This window comes from Lithobates pipiens, unplaced genomic scaffold (genome assembly GCF_037356315.1).
Source record: "Lithobates pipiens isolate NorthernLeopardFrog02 unplaced genomic scaffold, aLitPip1_a1.2 Scaffold_8, whole genome shotgun sequence".
Taxonomy (NCBI): domain Eukaryota; kingdom Metazoa; phylum Chordata; class Amphibia; order Anura; family Ranidae; genus Lithobates; species Lithobates pipiens.
The window spans coordinates 193,269,840-193,292,705 of NW_027507903.1; the positions used below are offsets into that span (position 1 = coordinate 193,269,840).

General features: G+C 45.3%; 1 protein-coding gene across 3 annotated transcripts in view; it reads right to left on the reverse strand.

Annotated features, from left to right (window-relative positions):
• The window catches only part of MLC1 (modulator of VRAC current 1), a 125,931-nt gene that overhangs the window by 86,473 nt on the left and 16,592 nt on the right, over positions 1 to 22,866 (reverse strand). For all 3 annotated transcript variants that reach the window (XM_077473369.1, XM_077473368.1, XM_077473370.1), the window contains exons 7-8: positions 20,397 to 20,468; positions 20,185 to 20,301 (exon numbers count right to left, since the gene is read on the reverse strand). In XM_077473369.1, coding sequence (XP_077329495.1) covers positions 20,185 to 20,301; positions 20,397 to 20,468 — 189 coding nt within the window. The remainder of the gene's footprint in view (positions 1 to 20,184; positions 20,302 to 20,396; positions 20,469 to 22,866) is intronic.

A 22,866-nucleotide genomic window follows, 5' to 3' on the forward strand; every position in this document is an offset into this window, starting at 1 on the left:
CCCAGGAGACATTGGGCATTGCCAGCTGGAAGCATCACATTATTTGGGAGGAGCATGCTGGGTAGCCAAAGGCACCTTATTCAGGAAGAAGTTAATAGTGGGCTTCACATGCCCACAATGAAGATGGGAGCGTGCTTGGGAGGGAAGAGAAAGGTTACTATTAAAAAAAAAAAAAAAATGCATATAGACAAATAGCATTTGTAACATTGGGGGATGTTTAACTCAGTGGCAGATGTCTTTTTAGTAAGTTCACAGCGAACAGGAACTTTCGTTTAAGGGTATGGTAGCCCACTTTTATTAAAAAGGAACAACATAAAGTTCATACATGCACTTGGTTGCCCACACAGGGGTTCTTCTGCCAAAAAAACAATACATGAAAAATGCCAAGCCACCTGGCTCTCTTCATCAGCACTGCCACCTAGGCTTTACAATTCAGCCCTCTTGGCCTTATAACAGGGTTCCCGTACAACTACTGTACCTCTTTTCAGCTTCCTTGCTGCTTAGGCCTTCCACTTCAGGCTCTCATTTGTCTCAGATGCTCACAGCTTTAACACACACACACAGTGTCTCTAGAAAGCAGCCCCTCACTGCTCTGATCCTCAGACTTGAGTCTCTGGCTTTCTCTAGTGCACACCTGCACACCTGCACTCTCTGGACTCTCTGGACTCTCTGGACTCTCTGGACTCTCTGGACTCTCTGGACTCTCTGGACTCTCTGGACTCTCTGGACTCTCTGGACTCCTGGAGACCTCCTGTCTCTCTGGGTGGAGCCCAGAACCCTAATCCTGACTCTGCTATAAGCCCAGGACCCATCTGCTCAATCAACCAGCCAGACTCCTGGCTGTTCCAAAAACCCGGTCCCAGGATTGGAGATTCCATCCCACCCATAACGCTATGGAATCTCCGGGCTCCAGGTCCCCAAGTGGATTTTACAAACTTTGGAGGAAACTGATAAAACAGATTCCTCCACATTAAATACTCCTGGAGCCCCTCAACCTGCCTATTTGAGAACCCTGGGCGACAATTACTAGGACAGGGAACTGTACTGTCACACATTGCATTTTAAAACATTTTATTTTTATTTTATTTAGCTAATTAAATCATGGGGGTGTTTAAAGAGAAAATGTCTGGAACTCTTCTTTAAAATGGAAAAGCACTGTTGTCACAGAGCTACAGTAGTTATAGTAGGACTCAAAGACCAATAGTGGATTTTTTCAGTACCTGGGCTAAACTCTGATTCCTTGTCACTAACAGCTGACAGTTACAGCACCAGCCCCACTCACTTGCACAACAGGAGCTTTTGTGAGCCACAGCTCTGTTTTAAAATTGTACTTTGTCTAAAGTGGTTACAAAAATGTACCACCACATAGTCTTTAGTTCTCAAATGTACTGGTGTGTATCTTTTCCACCAAGGAAGGGTTACAAAGGTATTTTTTTATTTATTAATTGTATTTTCCAATATTTTGCTGCCTGGCATAAGCCAATGCAGTCATGTTGTATGAAGGGATCTTTATATGCATTTTTAACAACAATCAAGGCTTCTAGGTATCCTTGCTACTTGTTTTACAAGACTAAATATTCATAGTTGACTACTAAAATTCCAGGGCACCTTGAAATACATGATTGTGGTAAGTGTATCTCAATTGTCCTAGACTGTATATACAAAGATAATTTCAGGGCATATCAGACCTCCGAGGAATGAACACAGACTCATCTATTCCAAATAGATTTAACGCAACACACAACAATGTGATCTTTGGCCCTTTGAATTGGCACTTAGTATTTTTGTACTCACTTTTACTCTTCTGAAGCAAGCAACAAAGTCTTCCCAAGTTGGTTGGGAATCTAGAACAAATTAAGGCAACAAAGAATGTCTAGTCTCCTGGTCAACAATCACATACTCAGGCCATAGGGGGAGCCCTTGCACCGCCCCCCCTCCCCCTAGGTGTAAAAAAAAAAAAAAGTAAAAAAAAAAAAAAAAAAAGTTACAAAAAAAAAAGGGCCCTTTAAGACATAAAAAAAAAAAAAAATGTCATTTAACAATTTAACATAGTGTACTGTGGCGCCGGTCACAGTGCACTATGAGAAGCGCCACGTCGATGCAATCACAAGATTGCATCCATGGCGCTTCATTTGCGGGTTAAAAACCTGCCTTGCGGCGCACTGCAGAACGCCGACTAGCTTCCGCCCGTAAAATCACTGTGATTCTACGGGCGGGAGCATTGTCATTCTTAGACAGGCAGGTCACTTCCGGCTTTCGGCTGCTTCACGAAACCCGGAAGTGATGTCGGCAGCTCCGTTCCTCAGCCCGAGCGGAGCTGCAAGATAGTGAGGCAGGAGGTGAGTCACCGCATAAAGGCTTTCTAGTTTCTACTTTGTTGAGAATGTTCATGCATTTAGCTGAATGAATGGAAAAAAAGCTTTCACAGCCAGAAAGGTTTCCCCAGGCCAGGCGACTTTTGCCGTGACCAATCAGAGAATGAGCTCTGAAGGGGGAACTCCACGCCAAATTTCTGAAAAAAAATTTGACGTGGGTTCCCCCTCCGAGAGCATACCAGGCCCTTAGGGGACGAGCGGGCGCCCCCCCTCCTGAGCCGTACCAGGCCGCGTGCCCTCAACATGGGGGGTGCCTTGGGGGAGGGGGGGCGTGCAGCCCCCCCACCCCAAAGCACCTTGTCCCCATGTTGATGAGGACAAGGGCCTCTTCCCGACAACCCTGGCCGTTGGTTGTCGGGGTCTGCGGGTGGGGGGCTTATTGGAATCCGGGAGCCCCCTTTAATAAGGGGGCCCCGGATACCGGCCCCCCACCCTATGTGAATGAGTATGGGGTACAATGTACCCCTACCCATTCACCTGTGAAAAAAAGTACAAAAAAAACACAACACAGGGTTAAAATATTTTATTGCACAGCTCCGGGGGTCTTCCGTCTTCGGGGGTCTTCTCGCCGGACTCCTCCGCTATCTTCTTGTAGCTCTTTTGCTAGCGGAGGAGCCCGGCTTTCTTCCTCGCCGCCGGCCTCTTCTTCCGACTTCGGGGGTCTTGTCCCCCTCTTCGGTTCTTCTGCCGGGCCACCGCGCCTTCTTATAGCTCTTTTACAGGCGGTGGCCCGGTCTTCTGCCGCCGCCCGTTCTTCTTCTTCTTCTCCAGGAGATGTTGACTCGATGCTCTCTCCGGCCGGAATGCCAGGGACGCGCTGCGCTGCCACTTATATAGGGACAATGGGTTGATGTCACATGGCGACAGTCCCAGCATGCTCCGGGACTGTGACATCGTAAGGGGGCGGGGTCACCATGTGACATCAACCCATGTGACCAACCCATGTGACATCAACCCATGTGACACCGCCCCATTGTCCCTATATAAGTGGCAGCGCAGCGCATCCTTGGCATTCCGGCCGGAGAGAGCGTCGAGTCAACATTTCCTGGAGAAGAAGAAGAAGAACGGGCGGCGGCGGCGGCGGCAGAAGACCGGGCCACCGCCTGTAAAAGAGCTATAAGAAGGCGCGGTGGCCCGGCAGAAGAACCGAAGAGGGGGACAAGACCCCCGAAGTCGGAAGAAGAGGCCGGCGGCGAGGAAGAAAGCCGGGCTCCTCCGCTAGCAAAAGAGCTACAAGAAGATAGCGGAGGAGTCCGGCGAGAAGACCCCCGAAGACGGAAGACCCCCCGGAGCTGTGCAATAAAATATTTTAACCCTGTGTTGTGTTTTTTTTGTACTTTTTTTCACAGGTGAATGGGTAGGGGTACATTGTACCCCATACTCATTCACATAGGGTGGGGGGCCGGTATCCGGGGGCCCCCTTATTAAAGGGGGCCCCCGGATTCCGATAAGCCCCCCGCCCGCAGACCCCGACAACCAACGGTTGTCGGAAAGAGGCCCTTGTCCTCATCAACATGGGGACAAGGTGCTTTGGGGTGGGGGGGCCGCACGCCCCCCTCCCCCAAGGCACCCCCCCATGTTGAGGGCACGTGGCCTGGTACGGCTCAGGAGGGGGGGCCGCCCGCTCGTCCCCACCCCCCTTCCTGGCCGGCCGGGTAGCGTGCTCGGATAAGGGTCTGGTGTGGATCTGGGGGGGACCCCCACGCCGTTTTTTCTGCGTAGGGGGTTCCCCTTGGAATCCATACCAGACCTAAGGGCCTGGTATGCTCTCGGAGGGGGGAACCCACGCCAATTTTTTTTTTCAGATTACATAAGGGGCTTGGTTTATGAGAAGTGGGAGGGGCCAAAATGTTGGGCGGGGTCATGATGGGCGGGGTCTGGCACCCCCCATCCAAAAACTTCACCAGCCGCCACTGCTCAGGCTCAATTCACATAACTAAAAAAATAGAATTTTGTGACATTTAATAAAGTGACATTTATTTCACTCTCTTTGAAACCTGTGGTTCCTAATAACTTCTCCTTTGAAAATGCCCTCTTCCATTCTTGCTATTCTTAGGTAGCTTAATCCTCTTACAGGGTCCCAAGGAGCCACTTTGGGTGCATGCCTCCTGGTTGCACTGTGGATGAGTCTCCTTACAACCATAGAAAAGAACAGCCCCAGTTGCAAGCCACTAGCCTGCTCCCACCCCCTCCCTATACTGTCCCTCCTAAACAGCGAATGTGAAGTACAAAGGGTGTGCACAGTTTCAATGTACTGGGACATACACTACTACCAGTTAATGCATGAAGTAGGGGTCTATGTAAAAAACATTTGTTGTGAAAAACATCTACACAATTAGGGCATAAATTTCCATACTCTTCCATTATGTGTGATTCCTATATCATCATTACCCCCTAGTGGCCATAATGCACTTTTGTTTCTACAAATAAAATGTGGCCATTAGATGGTGCCAATGATATGTGAATCACATATTATTGAAAATACAGCAAATTCATCCTGGTTGGACAAATCTTTGTCACATGCACATAACAAACGTTTTATACATAGACTCCCTAGTGTTTAGCATAGGAAGGGAAGACCGTCACCATGCCAACATCCAAAATATATATATATAAGGATTGGACAAGTGAAACAATTGGTGGATTTTGTGGGCACATAATGAGAGAGAGAATCAATAAAAAGGTCTACATTTTATTACAGCATAATTAAAAAACGTATAAACAACATACACACTGGTAACTGTGTATGGACAATACCCAATAATGCAGTTACAGAGGGCTGGATCTAAGATACAAGGATGGATTTCTGATCCAGTAATGCCTTCAAAAACTTTCTCGTCGACTCGTTTCACTAAAAAATAAGCTCCCTCAGGACAGATACTGGGTAGGTGCTGGTATATTTAAAAACAAAGAAGTGCATGTGTAAGTATTTAATGTAGTATATATCTATGTTAGTTTAGCTATAGTTATTACAACATTTCTCCAGGAGGAGTACAGATACACAAAAGATCAATTACATATAGACATGACAACTAGTGATGGACGAACTTCCGTCGGGACGTTTCGCGAATGCGGACCGCGAACGCGGCCAATAGTTTGCGAACCGGAGCGTTCGCGGCGGGCTCCATTGACTTCAATGGGAGGCGAACTTCGCAAACCTACAGGTCAAATTTTCAGCCACAAAATAATTAATAGCTGTGCAAACATAGTCCCACCACATGGCCAATGACATAACACATGTATGAGGTGAATCTGGGATCGACAACTACAAGCATTCTTTTTTTATATGGGAAATTGTTGTGACAATTCAGGACTGTGGAGCGCATGAAGGCAATGGAGGAGAGGGAAGGTCAGGGTAGGCAAAGAGGGTGCAGGAGATGATCACCAGCAGTGTGACATACAGCAATGACACCTGCACCGTGATAGAGTCATCTGACAACAGCACCGTGATAGAGAGCACTGACATCAGCAGCGTGACATAAAGCACTAACACCAGCACCGTGATATACAGCACTGACAGCAGCACCGTGATAGAGAGCACTGACATCAGCAGCGTGACATAAAGCACTCACACCAGCACCATGATATGCAGCACTGACAGCAGCACCATGACAGAGAGCACTGACATCAGCAGCGTGACATAAAGCACTAACACCAGCACCGTGATATACAGCACTGACAGCAGCACCGTGATAGAGAGCACTGACATCAGCAGCGTGACATAAAGCACTCACACCAGCACCGTGATATACAGCACTGACAGCAGCACCGTGATAGAGAGCACTGACATCAGCAGCGTGACATAAAGCACTCACACCAGCACCGTGATATACAGCACTGACAGCAGCACCGTGATAGAGAGCACTGACATCAGCAGCGTGACATAAAGCACTCACACCAGCACCGTGATATACAGCACTGACAGCAGCACCGTGGCAGAGAGCACTGACATCAGCAGCATGACATACAGCAATGACACCTGCACCGTGATAGAGTCATCTGACAACAGCACCGTGATAGAGAGCACTGACATCAGCAGCGTGACATAAAGCACTAACACCAGCACCGTGATATACAGCACTGACAGCAGCACCGTGATAGAGAGTACTGACATCAGCACCGTGATATACAGCACTGACACCTGAACCGTAAGCAGCCCCAGGAGGAAGTCAGCATAGCACAGGGATGGTGGGAGCCCCTCATAATGAGCATAGCACAGGGATGGTGGGAGCCCCTCATAATGAGCATAGCACAGGGATGGTGGAAGCCCCTCATAATAAGCAGCCCCAGGAGGATGTCAGCATAGCACAGGGATGGTGGGAGCCCCTCATAATAAGCAGCCCCAGGAGGATGTCAGCATATCACAGGGATGGTGGGAGCCCCTCATAATAAGCAGCCCCAGGAGGATGTCAGCATAGCACAGTGATGGTGGGAGCCCCTCATAATAAGCAGCCCCAGGAGGAAGTCAGCACAGCACAGGGATGGTGGGAGACCCTCATAATGAGCATAGCACAGGGATGGTGGGAACACCTCAAAATATGCACAGCAGAGGTACAGCCCCAGGAGGAAGTCAGCACAGCACAGGGATGGTGGGAGCCCCTCATAATATGCACAGCAGAGGTACAGCCCCAGGAGGATGTCAGCACAGCACAGGGATGGTGGGAGCCCCTCATAATAAGCAGCCCCAGTAGAAATATGACACCGCTCAACCACTTCAAAGAGGAGGGTACGGGCATATAGTACGGTGTGCTTTTTTTGGACAAGGAAGTGAGCCAAATGAAGAAAGAAGGTCTCTGTGCTCAATTAAAAAAAATTGTTTATAGACATATACATGGTCTACTGGTCACATGTGTTGAATTCCTCCGAGATCCATGCCTCATTCATTTTTAGAAATGTGAGGTAGTTAACACTGTCGTGAGCTAGGCAAGTGCGCTTATCGGTCACGATCCCCCCTGCTGCGCTGAACGTCCTTTCGGACAGGACACTGGATGAGGGGCAAGCCAACAGTTCCATTGCAAATTGGGCAAGCTCTGGCCAGAGGTCAAGCCTGCCCACCCAGTAGTCCAGGGGTTTATCACTCCTCAGAGCGTCCACATCGGCCGTTAACCCGATGTAGTCGGACACCTGACGGTCTAGGCGTTCCCTGATGCTGGATCCGGATGACACCTGTCGATGGGTCGGCTGAAAGAATGACCTCATATCCGAAGTCACCAACACATCTTCAAACCGGCCTCTTCTTGCAGGAGCTGTTGGATTGCTACCCGCAACTCCTTCTCTGGGAGTGGGAATTGCTCCTCTGCCAGCGCACGCAAAGGCAGAATGCAGCATTTATCGAAGCAAGGCCTGGAAGTGCTCCATTCTGCCAGCCCTCTGTGACGGCGGTAACATTTCCGCCATTTTGTGTTTGTACCGGGGGTCTAAGTACGTTGCCACCCAGTACTGGTCCTTGACCCTTATGCTTTTTATACGGGGGTCCCTATTAAAACACTGGAGCATTTGCACTAAAGTGGAAGCGGTGTGGTGGCCTGGCTCCTGCTCATCATCCAGGATAATGTCGTCCTCTTCATTCTCCTCTCCCCATCCACGCACAACAGGGATCCCAGAAAGGTTTAAAGCATGCTCTTCTTGCTCCTCCTCATCCGCCCCGGCACCATCCTCCTCTGACTCCTCTTCAGACTCCTGTTGTTGACTTGTCTCAGATAGAGTAGCCCCCCCCTGGGAATTCATCCAGCATTGCGACTTCCTCATCTTCCCGCTCCTGCTCCTCCATAGCTTGATCAATGACACAACGCAATGCACGCTCCATAAAGAAGGCATAAGGTACCATGTCACTGATGGCGCCATGGCTGCGACTGACCAGTTTGGTGATCTCCTCAAATGGGCGCAGAAGTCTGCATGCGTCGTGCATGAGCAGCCACTGGTGCGGTGAAAAAAAACCCAGCTCCCCAGAACCGGTTCTGACGCAGAGTTCATACAGGTAGACGTTAACTGCACGTTTCTCCTGGAGCAGCCTATCAAGCATATAGAAGGTTGAGTTCCATCGCATCGGGCAATCACAAATAAGACGTCTGACCGGCAGATTGTGTCGCCGCTAAATGTCAGCAAGGCGAGCCACGGGCGTGTAAGATCTTCTGAAATGGGCCAAGATTTTCCTTGCCTTCCGCAACATGTCCTGGACCCCAGGGTATTTGACAAGGAATCGCTGCACGACCAAGTTTAAGACGTGTGCCATGCATGGCATGTGCGTGATTTTGCCCTGTTTCAATGCGCTAAGCAGATTGGCACCGTTGTCACACACCACTTTACCAACTGTCAAATTGAGCGGTGTTAGCCACTGATCTGCCTGTGAACGCAAAGCTGAAAGGAGTGCCGGGCCAGTGTGGCTCTTGGCTTCCAGGCACAACAGACGCAGCATGGCATGGCAACGTCTCACCTGGCATGTCGAATAGGTTCTGGGGAGCTTGGGCGGCGCAGCGGAAGAGACGCTAGCAGCGGAAAAGGAGGAGTCAGCCGAGGAGGAGAGGGAGCAGGATGGAGTAGGAGGAGGAGGAGAAGAAGAGTCAGGCCTGCATGCAATCCGTGATGGTAAAACCAAATCTACACGGGTGCCACGGGTTACATGCTTGACGGCCGTCAGAAGGTTCACTCAGTGGGCAGTAAAAGTGATATACCTTCCCTGCCTGTGTTTGCTAGACCACGTGTCTGTGGTCAGATGTATCTTGGCACCGACACTGTGTGCCAGAGATACATTCACTTGCCACTGAACATATAGCTCTGGGATTCCCTTCTCTGAGAAATACTTCCTGGGACCTTCCATAGTGGTGTTCCAATGGCCACAAATTTGCGAAAGGCCTCCGAGTCCACCAGTTTATATGGCAGTAGTTGGCGGGCTATGAGTTCTGACAAGCCAGCCGTCAACCGTTGGGCAAGAGGGTTATCCGGCGTCATCATTTTTTTACGCTCAAACATTAGGACCACGGAAGCCTGCCTTTTTGCAGAAAAACGTGAGCTTGGCGTGAAGGTGGAGTGGAGGACAATTGTGAGGAGAGAGAAGAAGGAGAAGTAGAAGACGAGGCTGGACGGTGAAAGCCTGGAGTGTGGCTTTGTGTGTTCCATTGCTCCCACTTGGCTCGGTGATGGCTGCTCATGTGCCTTCTTAAGGCGGTCATCCCTAGGTGAGTGTTGGGCTTACTGCGACTAATGCGTTGACTGCAAAGATTGCAGATGGCAACGCTATTGTCAGCAGCGGACACATTAAAAAAAGCCCACACTGCGGAGCCATGTGCTGGTGTCCTGGGAGCGCCAGATGTGACCGTACATGGTCGATGACTCGCTTCTGATACATTTTCAGTCTGCTTTGTCCCTCCTGTGCAATGTAAGTTAATCCTGCTTCTCCTCCCTATCTGCTGGTCCATATCTCCCTCTGAAAGGCCCCTCCTCTTCCTCTCTTGAGACATCACGTGACATCACTAGACACGTAATCATCTACGTCACCTTCCCCACCACTATAAGTAGAGATCTCGGAGTAGGCAGAAACACCGGGGACCAACCTCCTCCTTGGGCTGATCTGGGTACTGTCAGACTGCTGAGTAGCGGTTGTTACTGCCTCCTCTTCCTGATCCAATACCAAGAGTGGCTGCGCATCCGAAATGTCTTGATATGGATCGGAAAATAATTCCTGTGACTCAAGCGGAAGGTATGTGGTGGTGGTGGTGGTGGTGTTGTTGGTGGTAGTGTCTTTGGGGGTGCACATAGCAGAGAGTGAAGAAGAGGGTGCATATCGACAGGATGAGGAGGGTGCAGAAGAGTAAGGCTGAGCGAGCCACTCAACCAAGTCTGGTGCGTCCTTTAAAGTAATTGAACGCACCTTCTGCAACTTCCCACTTTGGCTCAAGCCTGTTGCTCCTGCCCTACCCCTACCACCCCTGCGGAAGGGCCTGCCTCTTCCTCTGCCTGTCATTTTTTAAATGACCCTGTGACAAAACTCTCAGTCCCTATACCGATGAAGGACTGCTGCAGTATAGGGCAGCGGTCAGCAGTAGTGCACCTCAACCCTATGTACTGTGGACCTATACCAGTCCTTTTAGAATGGCAGACTGTACCTCACTCAACCCTATGTACTATAGCACCCTACACCAGGTTATTACCAGTCCTTATAAGGACCTTTGTGGAACAAGTAGGTTGTGTGTGAGTGATTAGCAGACTGTACGTCAGTCCCTATACAGATGAAGGACTGCTGCAGTATAGGGCAGCGGTCAGCAGTAGTGCACCTCAACCCTCTGTATTGTGGATCTATACCAGTCCTTATAGAATGGCAGACTGTACCTCACTCAACCCTATGTACTGTAGTACCCTATACCTTACCAGTCCTATTAAGGACCTTTGTGGAATAAGTAGGTTGTGTGTGAGTGATTAGCAGACTGTACGTCAGTCCCTATACCGATGAAGGACTGCTGCAGTATAGGGCAGCGGTCAGCAGTAGTGCACCTCAACCCTATGTACTGTGGACCTATACCAGTCCTTATAGAATGGCAGACTGTACCTCACTCAACCCTATGTACTGTAGCACCCTAGACAGACCAAGTTACCAGTCCTTATAAGGACCTTTGTGGAACAAGTAGGTTGTGTGTGAGTGATTAGCAGACTGTACGTCAGTCCCTATACCGATGAAGGACTGCTGCAGTATAGGGCAGCGGTCAGCAGTAGTGCACCTCAACCCTATGTACTGTGGACCTATACCAGTCCTTATAGAATGGCAGACTGTACCTCACTCAACCCAATATACTATAGCACCCTACACCAGGTTATTACCAGTCCTTATAAGGAGCTTTGTGGAACAAGTAGGTTGTGAATGATTAGCAGACTGCAGCAGAAGGGCAGCAGTCAAGTATAATATTCTTTCTATATTTGGAAGAAAGAATATTATACGTGTACAAGCCTATTACCATACCACTGATACCAGTCCTGAAAAGAACCTTTGTGGACCTAATATAGTAACAGCTACTGATTAAACTGACCCTCACTGCCTCACACACTGCTTCCTGCCTGTCCCTATATAAACTGACAAAACAGAGGCTACTGGAACAATAACTGGAATACCACTTTTGTGGACCTGATAGTAACAGCTAATGATGACTAAACTGACTGTCCCTACAGCAGACACACCGTCATGTCCCTTTCTCTAAACTGACAAAAGACACTCAGGCTGCTGCAACAATCAGTAGCACAGCAAACCTATATACACCTAACACCTATACCAGTCCTGAAAAGAACTTTTGTGTACCAAATAGCTAGCGATTTGGGTCACTGCAATCTCTCCCTGCTCCACACAGCAACCTCTCCCTATAGTGACAGAAGAAAGAATGTAAAATGGCCGCCGGATCGGGTGTATTTATAAGTTAGGGGGAATGTCCAAGTGTCCATGTGCTGTAATGTCTCAATTGGCTGTCCTGTACCCCATGATGGATGTGTCATCATAGGTCAAAGTTCTTTTACACAGTAAACACGGAAGTCCGCCGGGCGAGCGGCGCCAATAGTCCGCCGAACGGGCGGACCGCGAACAGCCGAAATTTGCCGCGAAACGACCGCCGGGCGAACGTTCGGCCATCACTAATGACAACATATATGCTTGCCTGGTGAACTTGTGGCTCAGGGTATGGGAGAACCTCACAAAACTATCACAACCGGAAAGACCAAGTTTAAAATTTCATATGTATGTGTGTAGTAGTGAAATACACACATATCATGTGGTCTATAGTAGGTGCCACTAAATAAAACAGAAACATATGCATTATGGACTAGGGTGCTACTATACATTTGATTAAATCCCCAAATCAAAAAGCGGATTACCCTAAAATAGCTCTCACCTGATGTATAACAGTCATATAGATTGAGGATATAAAAGTATTAGAGTCACACATAGCGGTCACAATTAAATGTTTCCAACACAGTATCTGAAAATAGACAAAGTCTATAATTAGGTATTAACCCTTTGAGCAGGGTATATATAGTGAAGCAGAAAAAAGGAAAAATACAAAAAGTATATATGAGTGGTACTTACCAATAGTACCAAAAAATGGCCCATAGGTACAGAATCAATGTATTAAATGGGTGAGTACAAAATCTCCTCGAGTATAGAGACTGATGGCATGTCTAAGAGAGGGGGTATAACAACCTATTAAATACTTTGCATATATGTAAAAACGCCTAAATGCAGGCACAACTAACAAAAAAAAGGACAAAGAAGGGACGGGAGAACCCACCTGGATGTTTAAATATTGCACTTATCCCACAGGGGGAGACCTTTTGTTAGGGCTCAGACCAGTGTTGCTGCATAAGCAGGGGAAAAATGTGCCCCTATAACAGTGATATCAATGGAGTAAATGTCCAATCAAGAAGAGATGTGTTTGCTAGAATGGCAAAAATACGGTTTACCCTTGGACACTGCACCAGTGTGTACAGCTTTCCTCTCTGTGTATGGCCCAAACTCATATGCATTCCTTCTTATAAAAGGGCATGGAAGTAACAAGTGGGGCATGGCGGCACGAGTTTGGCGCCAAAAAGCCAAGTCACGTAACGTATAGCGTCTTCATATGATTGTAGTCATGAGATCGTGGTCATGTGACCATGTATGCCCCCTCTTATAATAGGGCATGGGGATAACAGGAGGGGTGTGGTGGCACGAGTATGGAATCACACATAATCCATGCGAGTACACCTACCACCCAGACTCTGCCCCTAAACAAATGGATGTATAGATGGAGCCATTCAGGGTAGATCATGTGCTGCAGATGACGCAGTGATATGCTGCATGACCATTGCATACACCCCACATCAGTGCATCCAAATGACGCTAGAGTGCAAACCAGGAACACATCAACATCAAAGTGCAACACAGCATCTACAAATGCTCACATCTCAAACCATGCCCTCAATAACAGCAACAAAGCCAAAGTCAGGTCTCAGCATATAGAACCAGCCAGGAAGGCAAGCTCAATGACAACTTAGACACATACACACAAAAGAAGGGGAAAAAAGTCACAGCAGGACCATTGCGGTCAGGCCAGGAAGTTACCATTGCACCACGAAAACAGAGCAGTTTGACGTTTACTGTTTTAAATAGCAATATGGACAAGTATACATTTTTTCCCATAGAGAATAACGATATGGATATTTTTACAGAAATGGTTTATAGCTTATAGCATCATTAGGCCCAGGGACAGTGGTAGCAGCCAGAGTGTGAATCCCTTTCATTTCCCTTTGTAGAATTTTTTTATCATGGTTACCACCTCGAGAGGTTGTTGGAATGTGTTCTAATGCTGCAAATGTAACTACACTGTTGTTGCCAGCATGCATTTAAGTTACATGTCATCCTATTGGTGATTCAACGCCAAAAAGTTTGTTTGATTTTTCCCACCTAGAAACTGCCACATTCACAAAACATATTGTACACCATGCCCTCCATCTGACAGTTGACATGGTGTACAGTACAGTGTAGTCTGCCATTTGGTAGATACATTGCACTGTTTTCGTATAACCATGGGCAAAAAGCACATGAACCACATTGCCAAGTTCCTCTTGGGGTGGTATCCTCACTAGTTGCCTCAGAGAAATGGCTTTGTGTCAGTCTTTCCCTGAGTGAACTTGCCCTCCTGAAGGTAATGTTTGGTTTAGCACCTGTATATTTACAGAGGATGGGATCATTGGTGAGAAGATACCAATGTTTCTTACGTATTTCCCACACACGAGTGTTGGCGATTATAGGTGATAATTATCCTAGTAGTGTCTTCCTCCCTTTGTGGGGGTCTCTTACATAGAGCTTTCTGTCTAGTCTGCCTAAATCAGGGGTCTCAAACTGGTGGCCCTCTAGCTGTTGTGAATCTACAAGTCCCATCATGCCTCTGCCTGGGGGATTCATGCTTGTAACTGCCAGCCTTGCAATGCCTCATGGGACTTGTAGTTTTGCAACAGCTGGAGGGCCACCAGTTTGAGACCCCTGGCCTAAATGCTCTTTTATATGCTTTTTTAAGCACGGTCTTTGAGTATCCCCAATCGGACAATCTCATTTGTAGTGCGTCTGCTTCCTGCTTGAATAGAGTATCACTGGAGCAGATTCTGTGCAACCTAAGGGATACTGTTGATGAGAGGGGTCAGATGAAAACTACTAGCATGTAGAGGGTGTTCCCCACTGTCACCTTTTGATATAGAGTGGTGTTAATATTCCCGTCACCTTCAATTATGACTGTGATATCCAGAAAGGAAGTGGATTTCTTACTTTGATGCATAGTAAATTTTAAATTGAATGCATTCTGATCTAGATCAAGCATAAACTCAGCTCGATCAGTAGTGTAGCCAGTCCACAGCATCAAAACGTCATCTATATACCTATTCCACATCAAGATGAAATCCCTTAGTGTTTAGCACTAGTTCATCTTCACACAGCGATTCTGATTGGTCAGCACCTGCACGGTGAATCGCTCTGGTCAATCCCAGAAGTGCTTTACAGAGAAGAGGGAGAAAAGGCTGTGAGGTCACTGAGAGCTCAGCATTCCCTGAAGTGGAGTGCCGTGATAGTTCATTGATTTGTTAGTGTCAGTGTATCTGCCTGTCCATATGGGATGTACGGGTATACTGATACACTGACAGATTCTGATCGCTGGTGCAATGCTTTAGAGGCTCCAAAAGAAAAAATAATAAATGTGCATTTTTTTACCTGCAAAGAATTTGCATTTATTATTATTTTCTAAAAGCTGAACTTATCCTTTAAGCCTCTTGTCCATTCTGGCAACCCCAGACTATACTTCTAGCCTCACCAGCACTTCTAACTAGGCTCTCTGAGCAATAGCTTTATATATTATTATATTATTATATATTGTGCAGACTGCTGTCAATGTATGCATAAATTGTCAAATGTGCCATATTGAAAAAAGCTAAATGATGTGCATGCATGTGTGCACAAGCTAACACCTGTGTAATGACTAATGAAGATCCCTGTTATGAACCGTTATCAGAAATATTACAACCAATGACTGAGACATTTAATGGCTGTCAGCTGGGTTTGGATAGTAAAACCTATCTCTGTAGGCACATCTAATGTACTGTGTTCCCTAAGTTCCCTAATGAGAATATCTTTTAACATACATACATACATACATACATATATATATATATATATATATATATAGTTCAGTACAGTATGTAATTACACAACACCTTGTACACTGTATTTTAGTTTGCTGAGTACTGACATCTGGTGGCCTGAAGAACACAATACTTATAAAATCCAAGACTTTTAGCCCTCGTTCACATTGGAGCGACTTGTCATGAGATTTGACAGGTCAAATCGTATGACAAGTCGCATCCTATTGTCGGCAAAGGCACTAGTCAAATCAGTGCGACCCCGACTTTGCGGTGCTGCGTCAATTTGAAAAAGTAGTACCTGCACTACTTTTAGTCATTTCAGTGTGACTTGCATAGACATCTGTGCATGAAGCCTCACGGATGTCTTCAAAGTCACACCTGAAGCCGCGGCTTTGAAATCATGCAATTTCAGATGAAGTTGCATGATTTCAAAGCTGCATTTAATGTGAACATGGGCTTAGAAGGTAATACTTTAACAGCTGGTGAAAACTTTGGTCTGTTTCACAGTTCTATGTTCTACCAGTTTATTAAAGTGTGAAACAAAAAGTTGTAAAGTTGATTTCAACAGATTGTAAATAAGTGAAAGCCATTATGATAAATAGCGATTTATAATACTATTTATGGTTAAATAAAAAAGGAAGAAAATTTTTTTTATTTTCAAACCAATTACAACTGCTTGGTCGAGGGCTGTATGCAAATGTAGATCACCTTCCAAAATAATATTAATTCAGGATGGTAAGGCTTCAGGACAAAGTACAATATAACTACAGTGCTAGCCTGAGGTACTTATGGTTTTCACCCACATTATCTTACATGAAATAATGTTTGTAAAGAAATGTAGCAGGCATGTTGTAATGCAATTTCTCCTTTTGGCCACAAGATGGAGACAGAGAGATGCTGACTTGTCCTTCCAGAAAACTCAGAGACACAAAGCACACTGGGAAAGAATGGAGTTTTCAGGAAGTGCTGAGGTAAATGAGATGAGAGAAAAGAGAGAGAGGCAGGTTTTCCACACAGCACTACAGCCAGAATGCTGACAGAAGATCTGAGGAGAGTAAAGAGAGCAGTCTGGGGTACCAGCATCTGATTGAGGGGAGAGACAAACGCTGACACCAAGGACTGTGTGACCCAACAGAGGGAGAGAAAGACACGTTACTCTTGAGACTACCAGGGAGAGTTACCATGAGGAGAGGGGATAGATGGCAGGAGTGGGTAGGTGATGGGACTGTGTGGTGGAGAGAGAGAGACACACTGTCTATCAGCATCTAAGAGAGAGCCATGCTTTTCCTGAGACTGCTGCCAAGAGACTGAAGATAAAGGAGCCAGGAACAGTGTCACCCACCCGGTCCTCCAACGTTCATCCCAGGGACCCTGCTCAGCAACTACCATCTAGCAAAGCGGAGACAACCCACACACCGCTTCGTGGATAACAACACCCATCCATGTGTCCTCTTGGCCATTGTCCCATCACTCTGCCAGTTCAGCTACCAGCCATCCTGATTGGCTGACAGGAGGTGATCCAGTGCCTTACAACATTTCCAGGAGCCTGAATCACCATTTGGGACTTCCATTGTGTCATCACCCAGAGGATTGGTGAGCGAGTGTAAACCCAACATCTTTCTTAGCACAATAGAGACACTGCATGCAGACACCTATTCCCCTTCTACTGTCCCAGGATGCTTGTTTGTAGCTGCCACTTTAGCCATTCTATTATTACAAAACACTACCGGGATTTCCAAGAGGATTACTTTTGATTGATTAAACCTACTCTCTTTAGAATGGGCCCCAATGTTTGCTAGCAGAAGACACTAGTATCCTTCAACTTAGGACCTGCAACGTTACAGAACTGTGCTTACTGTACCTGTTAACCCATTTCTTCTTTTTGTACCGTTGCTTTCAATGGTGTTTGTAGCCCAGAAAGAGCTGAGAAGTTGATAGATCTCTTCTCCCTCTTAGGATCTGTGTTATGGGCATATAGATGACTGCCCTTTTCTAAATTTACAATTGCTTAGTATTGAAGATTGTCTTTTCTAATGTATTAATTCTTTGCAGAAAGGTTTAACAGTGTTGTAAGCTTCCATATGATTTAAACCATGATAATATATACAATTCTTTATCACTACCAGGTGTGTGTCTGTTTTTGGTGATAATCCCCAGCCAGGATAACAGTATTTTCCACATGTGTCTTTAAATGTGTTTGCAGTAAATTAATTTAACCAGGTGTGCCAGAGGGGCTGAGGTCATTCCTGGGGTTGAGGCAGAGATCAAAAAACCTAAATTTACCAAGCAGCTCCTTCAGGGTGGCGCTACCGACGTATTTCTGAACAAAGGGAGAACAGAAAATATAGACACTCTTGGGGGAATCCTAGTATCGTTGGCTCTCTTAAGAAGTCCATCGGGCCTCAAAAGACGGACAGGTACAAGATTGGAGACTACACTGAGGTCAGAGCGTTCATACTGGAAAACTCACTCCCAAGTGCACTCTCTCCCAGCCTTTGTGTCCAGCACACAAACGGGTGCATGGTTGAGGAGTTTTGTAATGGTGTGCGTGGAGCCAAATAGGAAACTAAGAGACTAATTCCCAGTCAGGTCAGCCTTTTGATTGACATTGCAGAACAGTGGGCTGAACTGATCCATAGTCGCTATTCAGTCCAGTCAGCATAGACGTGCCCCACTCTGAGCTCTGGTGTCCCCAATTTATATTTCCTAATCTGCGAACTGGTGCTAACTCTGGTTCTTAAAGTGGCAGTAGTAAGAACTATACGAATTTGTCATTTGTCAGTACTGGTGCAAATGCTTGTCTGAATTAGGCGCAGGTCATTTTAAAGGGACCTATAACAAGAAAACCGTTGTAAAAGCTTTACTGAATTCCCCTGACTTCATAGCTCTGTAAGTGCTGAAACAAATACATAGTCAGAAACTGACAAACTTGAATTATGCAATTCAATTCCTAAATAAGAACCTGTATAATCATACATGGCTTTATACACCCATCTCCTACAGTTGTCATGAAGATTAAAGGGGTTGTAAAGGTAAATGTTTTTTCACCTTAATGCATTCTATGCATTAAGGTGAAAAAACATCTGCCACTGCCTGCGCCTGCAGCCCCCCCCCCCCCCGTTTTACTTACCACACCCCTCGAAAATCCTGCGCTCACCCCCGCCATCCTCTTCACCGCTCAGTCTGGCCGCTGATTGGCTGGAGTGGATGGGTGGAAAGCAGCGCAGCCATTGGCTCGTCCACTGACGCGGAGAGCCGGGGGGCGGGGCCGTGTGATACAGCGAGCGGCTATAGCCACCAGCTGTATCACAGGAGCGTGCCCAGAGGTGCTTTTCACCATGCGAGGGATATCATATGAACGTGAGAAGTACCTGCGGGAGGAAGCAGAGTCAGCTGCTGAGGGACCCCAGAAGAGCAGGTTCAGGACCACTCTGTGCAAAACGAGCTGCACAGTGGAGGTAAGTATAACATGTTTGTTATTTTAAAAAAAAAATCATGTTTAAGTTACATTCTGAGTGACTATAGTCATGTTCAAACACATATTTATAAAACTACTGGTAAAACAGTAATCTATTTCAATAAAAAACATGCAGTGAGTTAAATGACATGATTCTACCAGCAAACACATGAATTCTGAAATAATCTATGTATAGAAAGGCAGCATATAGTGTTCATTATGAGACAGCCTTCAGGAAGTAAGTTGATAAAGGTAAGTACAAGGATATAATATCTTCTTACTAAACCAAGGGAGATTGATGTCTCTCTGCATAAAGCAAGCAAGTAATTAGTGGTTTCCATTCTCCAAGCACGAATCAGTACATTATTTACCCTTACATAGACTATACCCCCTTCAGTCCATAATGAATTCCGCTGCCAGACTCATCCACCTTACCAGCCCTTTGGTGTCCTCCACCCCTCTCTGCCAATCCCTCCACTGGCTTCCACTCACCCAACAAATAAAATTCAAAGTACTAACAATAATTTACAAAGCCATCCATAACTCTGCCCCTAGTTACATCACTAACCTAGTCCCAAAATACCAACCAAGCCGCTTTCTTCGGTCATCCCAAGACCTCCTGCTCTCTAGCTCCCTTGTCACCTCCTCCCATGCTCGCCTCCAGGATTTCTCCAGAGCTTCTCCCATCCTTTGGAACTCCCTACCCCAATCTGTTCGACTGTCCCCTAATCCATCCGTCTTTAGGTGATCCCTAAAAACCCTTCTCTTCAAAGAAGCCTATCCTGCTTCAAAGTAACATGGTTTTTACTTCATCAGCTCATCCCCCACAGCTATTACATTTTGTATCAATTGACCCTTCCTTTTTAGGTTCCTCTTGTACCAAATTGTAATGTAACTGTAATGTCTGCCCTCATGTTGTAAAGTGCTGCTCAAACTGTTGGCACTATATAGAACCTGTATAATAATAATAATAATAATAATTATGTATGCTGGTGTCACAGTAAATTTAATCTAAACAACGGCTAAGACTGATTTACAGCTAACATGAAAAAAAAAATGTGCAGCACTTTTATGAAGATGTTTGGTGAACTAACAGCAATCACCAGGAAAATCACTTAGCCAATAATACTCATCTTAGAAAACAACAGCTTTCTTTTTTAATTTTTTTTTTTTACAAACAATTAAAGAAAAGTTATCCAATTATATACTCACGGCTGCTAATACCCAAAAGATGGAGACATACAAATAAGGACTGTTTAGGAGTACATCAATATGTAAAGCAATGACACCGCCAAACACTGCAGATATTCCAACTACCACCTCAACAATCTGAAAGACAGACCAATAAAGAGGAAATTAGCCCATAAAAGTATTTTAAGATTTTATAGATGCAAAATGTAAAAACAAGTTTCCTTAATACTTACGGAGAAAAACTTCATCATCCTTGCAGGAAACTGGACACGTCTTAGATTGTTCGAGCTCCAACAGGTTGAACCCTATGGAGGGGGAGAAATGAGCAAAGAAAGAGATTTGCATCCATAATGTGAACCATTAACAACCATGTGAACAGGCGGGGTGATTTTGATAAGGTACTCCTTCAAAAAGAAAAATTCTGGATATATAAATTAGATACTTTGATGCCTTATGGACTTAACAAAGAGATGAATTTACAGGTCTTTTTAGACTAGTTTTTGTTTTCCATGTGACATTGGGTTTTTTTTTCTTTTATGTTTTCTGTTTTTTTCTGTGTTTTTTTATCCAATAAATGTCTTTCAGTTTTTGTAATTAATCTTTGCTTCCTCTAGCTTTTTCCAAACTTTGTGTTCTCGTATCTATTAACACAGTTATGAACAAGTCACTTTATTTATGTCCTGTATATCGTGTTCTATTTGTTTACCTGATTAAGTCTTTGTGTTTTATTTTATGTTATTTGTGTTTTGATTTCAATCAGCCACATCACCGATGTTTTTTTTTTATATACATCCTTCGTTCACTGTGAATGGTGCAATGTATTCATCGTCTCATATAAACAAACATGGTTAATTGATCTCCCTATGGGAAGACAGAAACTGAGTCACTACTGGTGTTTATATCTGTCTCAGCCGGGGGCGCTAGTCCTGAAGAAGTGGGAGTTTCCCAGTGAAACTAGTTGACGTCACTCCCCCTCCATGTGAGCATCTGTTGCTCAGAGCATTTTGCATCAGCACTCAGGATCCATGGCTCGGCTGTTTATTGGCATATCATGTGGGACACGGATTTCCTGTTAAATTCTATCCAGATGACACTCTAAATGGCCATCTCATCATTCATCCTTTATCCATCTTGGATGTATTGATTCACAAGTCCAGACATAAGTGAATACTGTGGCATAAAGATACTGATTGATACAAGAGGTGTTTCCTCGCTCAGCTGTTTGATATCCACCTTTATGTATGTAACAGCTTCATACAGCCCACTTTATCTACAATTTTCAATCAAACGATTTTGAATGAGTATGCGTTATATTATTTTTTGCTGCCATTCTTTTCATAAAAGGATTACCTGGTTCCACATCTGATGTTGCCACATTGCTTACATTTATATAGCATTTCTATGGCCCATATATTTATGCACATGCAGTGAAGGCATTCCCCTATTTGTTTGTCAGTCTGTTAGTTTGTCTGTATTTGTCTGGTCACTGACAACATTGACATTGGATAGTTAATGGTGGAGGTTATTGATTTTATACTTTGTGTAGTCAATTACTGTGTATTTATATATACAATACATTTCTATTTTGTTATAATTCATTCATCATTTTGTCAGACACTATATCTCTGTGGTTGTACAGTATATGTGGTATCTTTCCTATGCCTTTTCTCCTTTTGCTGTAACTTCCCCTTTTTCATAGAGCACCATTCCCCTGGGGGTCCAGACACTGCCGGCTGAGGTAGTTTTCCGGCCAAATGTCCACACCTGGAATATGAATTGCAGACAATGCTGGAACATGAAGTTCTCCTCAAACTAGAATTCTTTCCACTTCTATTGCCACATTAAGACTTCTAGTTGTTCCCTGGCAGTAGATGTATGCCGCTGCTTTAGTGTTGTCTGACTAACCCCTCCAGGATGTCTAGCATTGCAGGAACAACCAAATTACTCAAAGCCCCAGAATGTTAAAGTGGTTGTAAACCCTTACAACACACTTTGACCTACAGGTAAGCCTAGATTAAGGCTTACCTGTAGGTCCAAGAAATATCTCCTAAACCTATACGGTTTAGGAGATATTTGCCCGAAGACAGGCACCGCTGTCTACGGCGCATGTGCCGTAGACAGCGGCGCGCTGGCGTACTGAGCGCGGCATCTTCAACGACAGAGATGCCGAGCGTGTCCGTTCCCGTGCGCATGCTTGGGTGTGACGTCATCGCGGCTTCGCCAAATGGCAGTGGCGGAGCTGCGAGACCCCACCGAGAAGATGGATTCGCCGGACTACAGGGGACAGCGGTGACTTCGCTGGCTCCTGTGTCAGGTAAGTGACACATAATGGACTACTATGCGATGCATAGGCTCCCAAACAAAATTTACATTCTTTTTTTTCCACAAATAGAGCTTTCTTTTGGTGGTATTTGATCACCCCTGCGGTTTTTATTTTTTGCGCTATAAACAAAAATAGAGCGACAATTTTGAAAAAAATGCATTATTTTTTACTTTTTGTTAAAATAAATATCCCCCAAAAATATATAAAAAAACTTTTTTTCCCTCAGTTTAGGCCGATACATATTCTTCTACATATTTTTGGTAAAAAAAATCACAATAAGCGATTATTGATTGGTTTGCGCAAAAGTTATAGCGTTTACAAAATAGAGATAGTTTTATGGCATTTTTATTAATAATTTTTTATTATTTATTTTTTTACTA